The sequence below is a fragment of the Ovis canadensis genome, chromosome 26 (genome assembly GCF_042477335.2).
Source record: "Ovis canadensis isolate MfBH-ARS-UI-01 breed Bighorn chromosome 26, ARS-UI_OviCan_v2, whole genome shotgun sequence".
NCBI lineage: Eukaryota > Metazoa > Chordata > Mammalia > Artiodactyla > Bovidae > Ovis > Ovis canadensis.
The window spans coordinates 50,531,001-50,546,262 of NC_091270.1; the positions used below are offsets into that span (position 1 = coordinate 50,531,001).

Below are 15,262 nucleotides of genomic sequence, written 5' to 3' on the forward strand. Positions count from 1 at the left end.
ATATGCATGCACTTAGAAAGCAAGTTTCATAATGCAAAATATTTTAATTCCAACTCTGGTAAGTTATATACACACAAATATTCCATATATTCTTTTTGCTCATTTTTTTCAATTAGAGTATAATTCATTACAGTAAAATTATTTTAGTGACTGCTTCTGAGTATTATGACAAACATATTCAACCTTATAACAAGCCCCACAATCAAAGGATAGGCAATTTCATTACCAGGTCTCTCAAACCCCCCTACCTCCATGCCACTTTGTAGATAGTTCACACCTCCACCCACAGGCCTTAGTAACTACAGATCTGTTTTCTGCATTTCTGGTTTTGCAAAAGCAAATTGCATTTTATTGAATCTCATGTGTGTAAACATTATAAATAGGCATCTTCAATTCAGTCACACAGTGATATCTGACTCTTTGTGATCCCACAAACTGCAGCATGCCAGGCCTCCTTGTCCATCACCAACGCCCAGAGCTTGCTCAAACTCCTGTCCATTGAGTTAGTGATGCCATCCAACATCTCATCCTCTGTTGTCCTGTTCTTCTCCTGCCTACAATCTTTCCCAGCATCAGGGTCTTTTCTAAGGAATCAGTTCTTCACATCAGGTGGCTAAAGTATTGGAGCTTCAGTTTCAGCACCAGTCCTCCCAATGACTGTTCAGGATTGATTTCCTTTAGGATTGACTAGTTTGATTTACTTGCAGTCCAAGGGACTCTCAAAAGTCTTCCCCAACACCACAGTTCTTAGCATTATGCATTTGAGCTTCATTTATGTTGTGTTTATCAGTATTTCATTCGTTTTTTATTGCTGACTAGTATTGCAAGCAATTTAAGGATGTACCACAGTTTGTTAATACAGTTCCCAGTTGAGGGATATTTGGTTCATTTTCCATTTGGGGTGGTGAAAATACAGCTGCTATAAAATTATTCATAAGCAGATTTTGCATGAATATTAGGGTTTTTTTCACTTAGATAACTATAAATGAAATTGTTGGTTTGTACAGTAAGTGTATATGGAGTTTTATAGGAAACTGTAAACCTATATTCTAAACTGACTGTACTATTTTGAATTCCCAGTAGCTATTAATGAGCCTTGCAATTGGTCTACAAACTAAATGTAGACTCTAAAACTGCACAACATGATTTGATTTTGTCATTGCTACTTGTTTATTATTTAACCTTAAAAAATCATTGTACTGTTAATAGTTTCTCTGAGTTTACAGATCTTTGATCAATCAGAGTTTGGTTTCATATAATACACCACTTCATATATGGAGATGGACCTTATATAAAAGAACATCTCTCACATATTATAAACACAAAATATTTTGTTACTTGTTTTGCTTTATATAGTCTTATTTTTTAGAACAAGTAAAATGAAGAAAGCAGAATTTTGCAATTAGCATCATTTATTCCATTTCTGGGTCTCTATTTCCTTCTATAAATTTCTGCTCGGTACCATACTCCTTATATCTGAAGACTTCCTTTACTATTCCTTGTAATTTCTATCTGCTGAAATCAATTGTCTTAATTATTGTTTTCCTGGGCAAGTCTTTATTTCACAGTCATTATTGAAATATATATTTCCTAAGAATGGAATTCTAGGTTGAAAGAGTTTCTTCTTCATACAGTCCTTTATAAGATGGCATTTCATTCATATATTACTCATATTTGTCTCAGTCTGTTAAATATTAGGTCAATGGAACTGGATTGTAGAGTGTGTGTGTTACTTCAGCATGCATAGAATGTCAGCTTCTGGCCATGGAACTTCATCATAGAAGGCAACGATGCCTGATTAAGTCAACAGGGACTAAAGATATGATCATAAATGTACTCTTTATCTGAGCTATGAAAAGAGGATTTTAGCTCACAAATGATAAATATAATGGTGATGATGACAGCAATGGTAATGGCTACTCCACATATTGTTTACCATATGTTGTTCAAGCACATGTTACATTAATTCAGTTTAATACTAACAAGAACCTTACGAGAGAATGATTATTATCCCAAGTTTACAAATGAGGAATTATGTGTCTCACTCACACAAGTAAGTTAGTAAAAGTCCAAGCAAGATATTAAAACCAGGAAGCTTTTTTTAAAAAATTGTCTTTTATATCAGACTATAGTTGATTTACGATGTTGTTCTAGTTTTGGGTGTACAGCTAAGAGATTCAGTTATACAAATTATATATGCATAATTCTTTTCCCATTTAGGTTATTACAGAATATTGAGGAGAGTTCCTTGTGCTATACAGTAGGTCTTTGCTATCTATTTTAAATAGATAGATTAAATTAGGTTATCTATTTTAAATATAATGGAGTATATGAAACCAGGGAGTTTGTCTCCTGGGTATCTCCAAGAAGAAAATGGTAGAGGCAGTGTTTCTCCAATTTTGAGGAGCAAGTATGCTTCATCTGTTTGATCTGTCTCCATCCAAATGCTGGTTAGTCTGGTGGTCTTTTGATGTAAAACACAAAACTCTGGTGGAGGATCCTTTTAGCCTTTGAGATAGTTACTTTTCCTCAGGCTTCATGATGAATACTCTGCCTGCCCTTTCCTTTGGAGAGCTCAGCAATAGGGCTCTGTAATCCTCTCTAGTATCAATATGGTAAGTTCCCTACCTATGAACCTTCAACTCACAAACTGTCAAATATGGCAAATGTACATTTGCTTCCCCAAGGAACCAGAACCTGTGCTATTAACATCAAGCATGATCGAAACATCATCCTCCATCTCCTATTCCTGATGATCTTTCAGCTCTACCATCTCTCACCTGGTCTTCCTCCTCCAGTCGGTAATTCTTGCCTGTTCACTCAATGCCAGCCCCTGGATACCAGCTATTGTGCTGTACTAATGTACTTTTCAAGATATTATAAGATTTAAAATATTTATTTTTTTAAGTATTATTTGTGTGAAAAGGACAATAAATCTGTTACAGTATGGTGCTGTACAGCCAATTGTGTTAGTTAAGTGCCTAGGCTAACTTTGTTGGATTTATGAACAAATCGAATTTCCAAATGGAGTAGAATGCATTGATATGTAGGGGACTTGCTGTAATCAGGCACATCTCACTTTCTCTTCAGTAAAAAATTGAGAATAGTCTCTCATGGAACATGATTTTCATTTTCCTCCTAGATATCAGTAGCAGGTACTCCCTGTAGAAAGAGTGTGGATCCAGAGTGTGATTTTACCGAGTATTGCAATGGGACTTCCAGTAATTGCGTTCCTGACACATATGCCATGAATGGCCAGTTGTGCAGGTTGGGGAATGCATATTGTTACAACGGACGATGCCAAACTACTGACAACCAGTGTGCTGAGGTATTTGGAAAAGGTATTTCTTTTTTTCATATATTTCTCTTTTTCTTGTCTTTGATGAAGCAGAGAAAGTTAATAATTTTATTAAGCCTCAATATCAGGGTACATATCTTCTTAATATCCTGCGTGATCCTTGGGGTGGATATTTAAAGCACTTTCATACCAGAGGACACAGTAAGGCACTTCTGCAACTGGTTTATTTGTGAACTGAACTAGCCACCTTTGACATGGAACACCATTTTTACTTAAAATAATGATTGAGACAAATGATGTTGATTAAGAGTTGGGTATTTGGAAGACATCAAAAATGAATGAAGTGAGCATGTCATTTCAAGGAAAATAACTGGCCGAATCTGTTGCTAAGGATAAAACTCAAAACTTTTCAACTAAAACTTTGGGTTTTAGAAACATTATCTGCCTCTGTGACTTGACAGCTTCCCCACACACTTAAAGTTAAGTGTAAAAATTTAAATTAAAATTAACATTAGTATTGGGGTTTCTCTGGTAGCTCAGATGGTAAAGAATCTGCCTGCAATGCAGGAGACCCAGGTTTGATCCCTGGGTGAGGAAGGTGCCCTGGAGTAGAACATGGCAACCCACTCCAGTATTCTTGCCTGGATAATCCCATGGACAGAGGAGCCTGGTGGGCTACAGTAAATGATATGGCAAAGAGTCAGGGACAACTGAGTGACTAACACACACAATATTAGTATTAATATGATCGTTACCTGAAATCTTTATAAGTAGATTGCTTATCTCCATTTTGTTTCCTTTTACTTCTGGGGAACATATTCCTCCTTTGCCTCATTTTGCCTGATTCTTTATTTACATTTCTATGTATTAGGTGGGTTGGGGGCTTCCCAAGTGGCACTAGTGTTAAAGAATCCAACTGCCAATGCATGAGACATAAGAGATACAAGTTCAATCCCTGGGTGAGAGGGCATGGCAACCCACTCCAGTATTCTTGCCTGGTAAATCTCATGGACAGAGGAGCCTGGTGGGCTACAGTCCATATTTGCAAAGATTTGGACACAACTTAGCATGCAGCACACTTTAGGTGGGTTGATTTCATTTTATAGCACACTTTCTATGGAACCCAGCAGCACACTGCTCTCCATTCTCCAGAGCTATGTGCTCAAAGGGTACTCTTGATGTGGACTGCAGGGCCTGCAGGGTCCTGGGTCTGGTCTGGGCCCACTGCTGGGAGGTGCTGGGTCCCAGGGCACCTGGGCAGGGGCTGGAGGTTCCTGTCTTATATATTTATCTTAAATTTGGATCCCTCTCTAAGATATAATAGATATCACACAACTCTAGAATTGGAAGAACTGAATCACAACGTCAGTAAAGATTAAATTTGAATGAAGGAAAATTAGTTTTTGTAGGAGTGTTTCAAACTTTGAGGAGAGTATTGTACATTCCTTTTCTTACGGTTTGGTTTTTGGTTTGGATCTTAACTTTCTCATCAAAAAGATCCATATTTACAGCTCAAATTAGGAGCTATATTTACGTATATAGAGATTGGAATAGCAAGTTAGTAGATTTCATAATTTTACTGAACTTCTTACTTTACCATTCATAACCTAATTTTAGTGGCCTGAAACTTTAAATGTTCTTCATTGTGAAAGTATAGAATTATATTTCCTCACTGAAGAACTGATAGGATAACAGTAGTCTCAGGCAATTGATTAAAATTTGGTTTTATACTTCACTTTTTAAACAATTTTTGAGAATAATTCACATGACTAATACATATATCCCTCCTTTTCAGACAGTGATTATTCATAATACCTCAATATAATTTTATATTTTTAAAGAAGTAAATTAAGTTTAGAATAAATCAAAATTACTCAGTGACATACAAATAAAATCATTCGCTAACTGAGTAAAGGTAGCAGAACACCAAATTTCAGTTATTTGCCCAGCTGTAACACAAGGTTTATAGTTTGTACCAAATTACACAGTACTTGTTTTATGTTGTCTTCCTATTATTTTTTTTAATTTCCTGTAAGTTTTTTTTAATCTTCCTAATTATTTGAAACTCATCTTTAGTAACAAGTTTCAGGTTAGGTGACAACCAAAATTCCAGAGCTACAGAGCTTTCATCTTTCATGAATCACAGATCAGTGCTATTTTCTCTATGCTATGTTTTCAAGATGTTGCTTTTTACTTGGTTCTTTGTTGTTATTTTTACAATGCTCATTTGCATTTGAAAATATTATTTGTCTTTGCCACAGTAACTTTTGACCAACGTGTAATGCATCACTTTTAAATTAAATAATTTTCTTATTACTTATTTACTCTCTGTAAGATCCAATAAGTTGAATCTAGGACACAATCCTTTTATGTTTTTAAAATTTTTTCTATAGAGAACCAACAGTGCAATTTTATTCAGAGCAAAGAAAAAGGAAACTTTTAACCATACTAGAAGAAACTGAGCCATAAGTTTGGAATCTCTACTGAAACTACACATGCAATAAGGACAAAATTCTGCCAATACAATTGATTTGCTGCTGCTTTTGTTGTCTGTGTCTCTAATATTACAATTATAAACAAAACAGGGCAGCTAATATTTGCAATAATTGCTGCACTGTTGCAGCATCTGGCACACAATTTCACTTCTCTTCACATGGCTGGATCTCTTTGCATACCTGGGTTTCCCCTTCTTCAGTAAAATCACTTTTGATATTGAATGTCTTTCAAATCTCCTTACTTTCCCCCTTGATCATATTGACAACAGCCTTGCAGATAACATCAAGCAAATCTTTGATTTCTAAGTAGTTTGCTGCCAGTGTAAGATCAAATCATGTTCCTTGGTGAACTTTCAGGAAGTTGTTCAGATATTCAGAGATATAATCTGTCCATTTTTCTTTGTTCTCATTGTCCTCAGGATGATGAGGATTGTCTTTGTGATGGGTGCACCACAGAATGACCATTTTTTGTTTGTTTGTTTGTTTTTTTAGATACTACTGCGTTAACATTTGACAAAGGGACAGGATTATCATCTCTTTCATCGTCTATTCCCAAATCCGCCTTTAGCGGCACTTGGATAGCTTTCACACTCTTTTTATTAGTGACCATAACATAGTTTTCTTTCAACATGTACTTGATGAACAGCGATTTCCAATACAAATGATAGCCATCGATTGTTTTGCAATTTCAGCATCAACTTTGATTATCCATCAGACCTCTGCAACCCCTACCTCAAAAGCTTGGCTCCGTCTCCACAAAGCAGAAATGGGGGACTGGCTGCCATACTCTTTGGACTGAAAGAGTCCTTCCCACACTCTTTTTAATTAAATGAACCTTTAACACCAAACCTAGTTACTTAACATTTGACATCTTCTTGAGTTCTAATGAAAATAAGGATGCTTAGTAAAGATGTAACCACTTGTGAATTTCCTCTTGGAATATACACTCTAATATCTCCACAAAACTTATTCAAATAGGTCAAAATCAATCTTTTGATGTAGTTTATTAATTTCTTCATCCAAAAATATTCATTTAATTCAGACTTAAATTGAAAAAAATAGGAAAAACCATTACACCATTCAGGTATGACCTAAATCAAATTCCTTATGATTTTACAGTGGAAGTGAGAAATAGATTCAAGGGACTAGATCTGATAGACAAAGTACCTGAAGAACTATGGACAGAGGTTTGTGACATTGTATAGGAGGCAGGGATCAAGACCATCCCCAAGGAAAAGAAATGCAAAAAGGCAAAATGGTTGTCTGAGGAAGCCTTACAAATAGCTGTGAATAGAAGAGAAGTGAAAGGAAAAGGAAAATGGAAAGATATTCCCATTTGAATGCAGAGTTCCAAAGAATAGCAAGCAGAGATAAGAAAGCCTTAGTCAGTGATCAGTGCAAAGAAATAAAGGTAAACAATAGAATGGGAAAGACTAGAGATCTCTTTAAGAAAATTAGAGATACCAAGGGAATATTTTATGCAAAGGTGGGCACAATAAAGGACAGAAATAGTATGAAATAAAGAAAGCAGAAGATGTTAAGAAGAGGTGGCAAGAATTCACAGAACTATACAAAAATATCTTCACAACTCAGATAATCATGATGATCACTCACCTAGACCAGACATCCTAGAATACAAAGTTAAATGGGCTTAGGAAGCATCACTATGGACAAAGCTGGTAGAGGTGATGGAATTCCAGCCTGTTGAGCTGTTTCAAATCCTAAAAGATGATGCTGTGATGCTGTGATAGTCTTGCACTCAATATGCCAGCAAATTTGGAAAGCTCAGCAGTGGCCACAGGACTGGAAAAGGTTAGTTTTCATTCCAATCCCTAAGAAAGGTAACAGCAAAGAATGCTCAGACTACCACACAATTGCACTCATCTCACACACTAGTAAAGTAATGCTAAAAATTCTCCAAGCCAGGCTTCAGCAGTACGTGAACCATGAAATTCCAGATGTTCAAGCTGGATTTAGAAAAGGCAGAGGAGCCAGAGATCAAATTGCCAACATCTGCTGGATCATTGAAAAAGCAAGAGAGTTCCAGAAAAACATCTACTTCTGCTTTATTGACTATGCCAAAGCCTTTGACTGTGTGGATCATAATAAACTGTGGAAAATTCTGAAAGAGATGGGAATGCCAGACCACCTGACCTGCCTCTTGAGAAACCTGTATCCAGGTCAGGAAGCAACAGTTAGAATTGGACATGGAACAGACTGGTTCCAAATAGGGAAAGAAGTATGTCAAGGCTGTATATTGTCACCCTGCTTATTTAGCTTTTATGCAGAGTACATCATGAGAAATGCTGGGCTGGAGGAAACAAAAGCTGGAATCAAGATTGCCGGGAGAAATATCAACAACCTCAGATATGCAGATGACACTACCCTTATGGCAGAAAGTGAAGAACTAAACAGCCTCTTGATGAAAGTGAAAGAGGAGAGTGAAAAAGTTGGCTTAAAGCTCAACATTCAGAAAACGAAGATCATGGCATCTGGTCCCATCACCTCATGGGAATTAGATGGGGAAACAGTGGAAACAGTGACAGACTTTATTTTTTGGAATCCAAAATCAATGCAGATGGTGCAGTCATGAATTAAAAGATGCTTACTCCTTGGAAGAAAAGTTATGACCAACCTAGAAAGCTTATTAAAAAGCAGAGACATTACTTTGCCAACAAAGGTCCATCTAGTCAAAGCTATGGTTTTTCCAGTAGTCATGTATGGACGTGAGAGTTGGACTATAAAGAAAGCTGAGCGCAGAAGAATTGATGCTTTTAAACTGTGGTGTTGGAGAAGACTCTTGAGAGTCCCTTGGACTGCAAGGATATCTAGCCAGTCCATCCTAAAGGAAATCAGTCCTGAATATGCATTGGAAGGACTGATGCTAAAACTGAAACTCCAATAATTTGGCCACCTGATGTGAAGAACTGACTCATTTGAAATGACCCTAATGCTGGGAAAGATTGAAGGCAGGAGGACAAGGGGACGACAGAGGGTGAGATGGTTGGATGACATCATCAACTTAATGTTCATGCATTTGAGTGAACTCCAGGAGTTGGTGATGGACAGGGAGGCCTGGCATGCTGCATTCCATGGAATCACAAAGAGTCGGACACGACTGAGCCACTTAACTGAACTGAGCTGATTCATTCACTCGATTCTTATCTCAAGCAGGCATTTTTTTTCTTGTTGTTGTTGCCAAAACTATGGGCAAAAAGCAGTTCTTGTAGTAGCCTACTATATGAGACACACAAATTAACAAAAATTGCTTACATTCTGCATTATTTCTTTAAGTAAACTTAAACTTTTAAAGCATCTGTAGAATCAATCATAGTCATCATGTTTGTCCATTAAAAATATATATATGTGTATATATATATATATATATATATATATATATAGTGAGAATGTATGTGCACAGGGCTGCTAATATTCAAGTTGAACACATGTCCATGGTTACTGTACTCACAGAGCTTAGAGTCAAGAGACAAAGACAGTAAATACATACACACCAAAGAAACATAAAGCTCCTAATTGTACAAAGTGCAGTTAAAGGAAAGAAAATAGAATGTTGAAAGGAAAATGAGTTGTAGAGGACAAGAAGAATACTGCTGAGTGTCATCAGAGAGCCTCCAGCTGTCAACTCACCCCCTTGATCTCCAAGGCTAGCTAATTGTAGTGGGTCAAATCTTTGCTGGGCCTGCATCTTAATTTGATTTCTTCTCTGCTCCCTCCTGTTGCTTCCCTCTCACTTCCTGATGGTCTGGATGATCTGATCACTAATAGTTTGCACATTGTACCTCATCCAGAGGCTGACTTCTGGTCAGCCACTAACTCTTGTTACTGACAGCAGTGCGAGAAAATACAAGATACATTTTCAGAATGACATCACTCACTAACAGGCAATTGATGAACACCTCATCACTGGTGGAAACTGACAATGTGCTCACAGAATGAACAGGGATAGGATGCTAGTGACAGGGTATACCTTGTATCAGCTGGTATGAGTGAACTGTATGGGGAAATAGTAATTGCCAGGGCAATGGAACTGAATATCTATTACAAAGCAACATTGGAATCTGGGAAAAGATAGCAAAAAGATATTGGTACAGAGTCTAAGCTTGCTCTGTTTGCCACACAACAGGCCAATAATCCAGAGACAAGGTATTGAGGTAAGGACTATGACTTTATTCAAAAAGCCAGCCAGCCAAGAAGGTAGCAGACTAATGTTTCAGAATAACCATCTTATCAGGCTCTTTTATAGAACAGAGATGGGGGAGGTGAGGAAATAAAAAAGTAGAATGGGAGAGAGAGAGGTGGTGAGGAAATAAAGTAAAAAAGGCCACCAGTCTTCCCAAACATCTCCAGGAATGACAAGCTTGTGGAAGGAATGTATTAATCTCTTCTTTATCACCGCCATTCACAGGGGGGTAGGGTCATGTTAGTTGTCTATGAGCTGAACAAAGACATTTTAGTTTAACAATCAGGCAGAGTAGCAGGGTTCTGTGAGGCAGACCATTATGTATACTCATAATAACCAAAACAATGAAAAGCAAGTCAAAGAAACAGTTCCAACATGGAGTCAGAATTGGCTCTTCCCTGCAATAGGATGATTTGAATTCAGACTGAGTGGAAGGGCCTCCCTATTAACTTATATAGTTAAAATCAGAGGATAGAGAAAGTTGAAGACTTCCCAAGTTGAAGGAACTCCAGAAAAGGTTCAATTGTCAATCAAATCTATTTTGCCAGGTTAAAGATCTGGTTGGGAAGAAAATGAGAATTTTGCATTGAGGACGGGAGGAATTAAAGATATGTCCCCTAAACTTTTGAGCATCCAGACTTCTCTGAAACTTTTGAATCTATAAAATATCAAACTGCCCCGTGTCATACCAACACCTGCATCCAATCTGGCATGGGGATGTTCCCCTTGCTTGAAAATAATACAGAACTCTGTGTTGACTAAAGAAAAGATGCACAATGTGGGCGTGCAAGTTATTTTATCTGGGGCAAGATTGGGACTGCAGCCTGGGAGACAGCCCCTCAGATAGCTCCGAGAAACTGCTCCAAAGATGTAGTGGAAGAAGGCCAATGCATATGATCATGGCAAAGGTGGAGTACATGAAATAAAGTGCATATTTTACAAGAGGTTTTCTGCTAATCATGAGGAGCTGATGTCACCATGAAGGGATTTCATGCTTTTCTAGATATGAGGAGAAGTAAGGTTTGGGATCATGAAATCAGATCCTGAAAATATCTAACTATCTAAAGACCTGTTCCATCAGTTTTCCTGGAGCAGAGAGTGCCTCATTCTCCACCCTGAACTCCCTTCAGAGCAGGTCAAAGGTCAACAGCTGCAGCTGCAGAAGATTCCATCTATGCAGAGGCAGATGGCAAATGCTGTCGGCAAGCACCAAGTTGTAGTTGACACCTGTCACACAAAATGTATCCCCCTGAGTTTCTTCCCCTACATTTTGGGCACTAACTTAAAATAGAGTTAAGACACAGAGCTCTTTTAAACTAGAGCCCAGATGTCCTGGAGCTTATACGGGAGTAACAGAGCTCTCATTGGAAAAGACCCTGATGCTGGGAAAAATGGAAGGCAAAAGGAGGAGAGGGCAGCAGAGGAAGAGATGGCTGGAAAGCATCACAGACTCAATGCATATGAATCTGAGCAGACTACAGGATCTCCAGAGGACAGGGAAGCCTGTGCTGCAGTCCATGGGGTCACAAAGAGTCAGACACTGCTTAGTGACTGAACAACAGCAGGGATCTACACCAACAGAGCTGTAGGTCCTAGTTAGCAGTTACAGCTGAAACCAAGGGATATGCATGGAACCAGATTCTGAGAGTCCTTTGTCATAAGACTGGATCAGGGCCATAAGACTTGGTAGGAGAGAGTTTATTGTTATGGAATCATTCTCCCAAAGTTGAGGAATCAACATTCTGTATGGATACTAGAAGATAGTAAACATTTTTGCTGGGATTGTTTCCAAAAACATTGAAAATAACATGATGGCCCATTCTAGGTGACTTCAGTACAGTTTAGTTCAGCTGCTCAGTCCTGTCCAACTCTTTGCGACCCCGTGGACTGCAGCACGCCAGGCCTCCCTGTCCATCACCAACTCCTGGAGTTGATGCAAACTCACGTCCCTTGACTCAGTGATACCATCCAACCATCTTATCCTCTGTTCTCCTCTTCTACTCTCACCTTCAGTCTTTCCCAGCATTAGGGTCTTTTCAAATGAGTCAGCTCTTTACACCAGGTAGTCAAAGTATTGGAGTTTCAGCTTCAGCATCATTCCTTCCAATGAACATTCAGGACTGATTTCCTTTGGGATGAACTGGATGGATCTCCTTGCAGTCCAAGGGACTCTTAAGAGTCTTCTCCAACACCACAGTTCAAAAGCATCAATTCTGTGCTCAGCTTTCTTTATAGCCCAACTCTCACATCCATACATGACTACTGGAAAAGCCATAGCTTTGACTAGATGGACATTTGTTGGCAAAGTAATGTCTCTGCTTCTTAATATGCTGTCTGGGTTGGTCATAACTTTTCTTCCAAGGAGTAACTGTCTTTTATTTCATGACTGCAGTCACCATCTGCAGTGATTTTGGATTCCAAAAAATAAAGTCTGCCACGGTTTCCACTGTTTCTCCATCTATTTGCCCTAAAGTGATGGGACCGGATGCCATGATCTTAGTTTTCTGAATGTTGAGCTTTAAGCCAACTTTTTCACTCTCCTCTTTCACTTTCATCAAGAGGCTCTTAAGCTCTTCTTCACTTTCTGCCATAAGGGTGTTGTCATCTGCATATCTGAGGTTATTGATAATTCTCCCTGCAGTCTTGATTCCAGCTTGTGCTGCATCCAGCCCAGCATTTCTCATGATGTACTCTGCATATAAGTTAAATAAGCATGGTGACGATATGGTGGCCCATTCTAAGTGAATTTTAAATGAAAGAATTGCTGTACCACTTAGTGGAGTAAAGGAAGGAAAGGCTCAGGGAAGTGGATGTTCTATAATGTACATGCTACTTATGTAAGGCCAAATAATTAAGCCCAACAGGAAGGACCATGGCCTTGGGATGTGCTGGTGAGAAGGGTATCAGAATCACCATAAATTTCAATAACGGCCTTCTCTGTAGGCCAAGGCAATGATGGTAGGAGGGGATAATATAGAAGGAGGTTCACTGATGGTAATTGGCATGATAAGCTCTTGAAAAAATCAAGATCAGATAGTAGTGCCTGGAACAGCTGGATAAAATTATTATAATAAGCATCAGGGACAGAGTAGCAGATGTGAATACCTGATTTACCAACTGTCAGACAGATGGCTAATATTATAGAATATAGTTTCTATTCTGTTGTGTTATATGGGCAGCCTACAAAGGTATAGTCTTCTTTGTACCATCAAAGAAAATAAAGAATGGATGACTGAGAGACTAAAAAGGATTACCTTACTGAATATCATAATTCCCTGTTCAAATTCTAAGCAACTTTCAGAAACCCAGTTTCACCATGGTCTCTCCATGAAAGCGGGCACTTAGAGGGGTCAGAAAATGATTAATAACCCTTGCCAAGTTTCAGTTTATAAAGGGTCCCCTAGATTCAAAAGTCCATTTGGTAGTTCTTTCTCCGTCCTAGAGTGTATTCTTGGAGTTCACATCATGGTAGTTTGTGTAATGGCATCATTAGGTCCTTGGTCAGTTTGGGGAGGCCATAGAGAAAGTCCTTCCAGAAATTAGTGCTTTGCTTAAAGGTGTAAAGGATGCAGACTTGTTGGCTATATAATATCTACACTGAATGACCAACTGGACCCTTGCAGAAACCAGAGGGTCCCTGGAAGATAACAGTATCTATTGCCAATATCAGCAAGTAGTAGATTAAGTAACTGTACCTGCTCTGCCAGTGTGGTGACTATACTAGAGCAGATCAACATGACCTTAGATATGTGGTAGGAGTGCAGCCATTGATTTGGCAAATATATATATTCTTTTCTATTCCTACCTGAAAAGAGAAAGAGAAGCAGCTTGCTTTCACATGGAATGGATGATGGTATTAATTTAGGGTTAAAATATAGCTGCATTCAGCCACATGTAGATGAAGAGATTTGGACATCCCAGAAAAGGTCATGTTGATCCACACTGTCACTGATTTTTGTGCTAACCTGGCTAGATAAGCAAAATGTAGCTAGAATGGGCTTCCCTCATGACTCAGTGGTAGAGAACCTGCCTGCCAATGCAGGAGATGCAGGTTCAATCACTGGGTTGGGAAGAGCCCTTGCAGAAGGAAACCCACTCCAGTATTCTTGCCTGGGAAATTTCATGGACAGACAAGTCTGGTTGGCTAGTGTATAGTATATAGTTCATGGGGTCACAAAAGAGTCAATCACCACTTAGTGACTAAACAACGACAAGCTAGAATGTATGAGGACTAAGTAAAATACATGTGCTACAAAAGGGCAGGAGATACACTGAAGGAATATTTAGGAACCTGTCATATCAGCAAAGTTTTAGGAGTCCAGTGATCAGGGGCATGACCTGACACCCTCTAAGTAAAAGACAAACCCTACGTATCTTGCATTTCATATGAAAAGAAACAAGTACGGTACCCAAAGGTGGTCTTCTTTGGGTTCCAGAGGCAGTAGATGAGGAAGTGCTGCTTGATTCCATTTACCAGGTGACATGAAATGTTGCTAGTATCGAAGGAGGTTAAAAAAAACAACAGAATAAGCCCCTGCAGCATATCTAAGCTGCAATGCAAACAGCCCTGCATTTTGAATCATAAAACACAGAAGACCCATTACTAGAGGTGTGGGTTATGAGAAAAATAAATGCCATGTGGTGTTTCTACCAAGCTTCTTAGGAAAATAGCAGGGTAGTTCCCTGGGGTTCCTGAAGCAAAGCTGTGCTGAACAACCTTCTGAACCACTGGGGAAGCCCATTCTAGCTGCATTTTGGAAAACTGCACTAACTTGAGAAACAACTCTGGGCACACTATTGGCCCCTGTAGAGATAAACAATCTGGCTTTCAGATATCCAGTGATCATATGCTGAGAACTACTCATCATAAACTCAGTTATGTCAAATCCCTTAAGTCAGATGGTTCGATAGATACAAGTCATGCATTCATCCAGATTCAAGCTCAATAAAAATAGAGGCAGAAGAAAAATTCATGAACAGGAAATCTAGAACAGTTTGTCTTTCTACCTTCTTATACCTTTGCTTCTCCTTGACTCTTACCAATGGATACATGGGATTTCATTATGACTGGTAGATGCAGAAGGAATAAGCCTAGGCTAGTTTTATAGGTGTGTTGGCTCAGTAACTGGTTATAAGTTGAAAAAAGATAGTAGCCACGCGGCAGTCTCACCTGGGAGGATGCCTTTAAAGATTTTGATCATGTGATCATTCATTTCCTATGAAGAAGAAATGTTCAGAGATTGGATTAAAGATGTATTTATGGACAGT

General features: G+C 38.6%; 1 protein-coding gene and 1 pseudogene across 1 annotated transcript in view; one reads left to right on the plus strand and one right to left on the minus strand.

Moving 5' to 3' along the window:
* ADAM18 (ADAM metallopeptidase domain 18) overlaps positions 1–15,262 on the plus strand; it is a 120,221-nt gene that overhangs the window by 63,727 nt on the left and 41,232 nt on the right. Inside the window, exon 14 of the mRNA XM_069572949.1 lies at positions 3,143–3,341. Coding sequence (XP_069429050.1) covers positions 3,143–3,341 — 199 coding nt within the window. The remainder of the gene's footprint in view (positions 1–3,142; positions 3,342–15,262) is intronic.
* Positions 5,938–9,499, minus strand: LOC138430791 (S-phase kinase-associated protein 1 pseudogene; annotated as a pseudogene).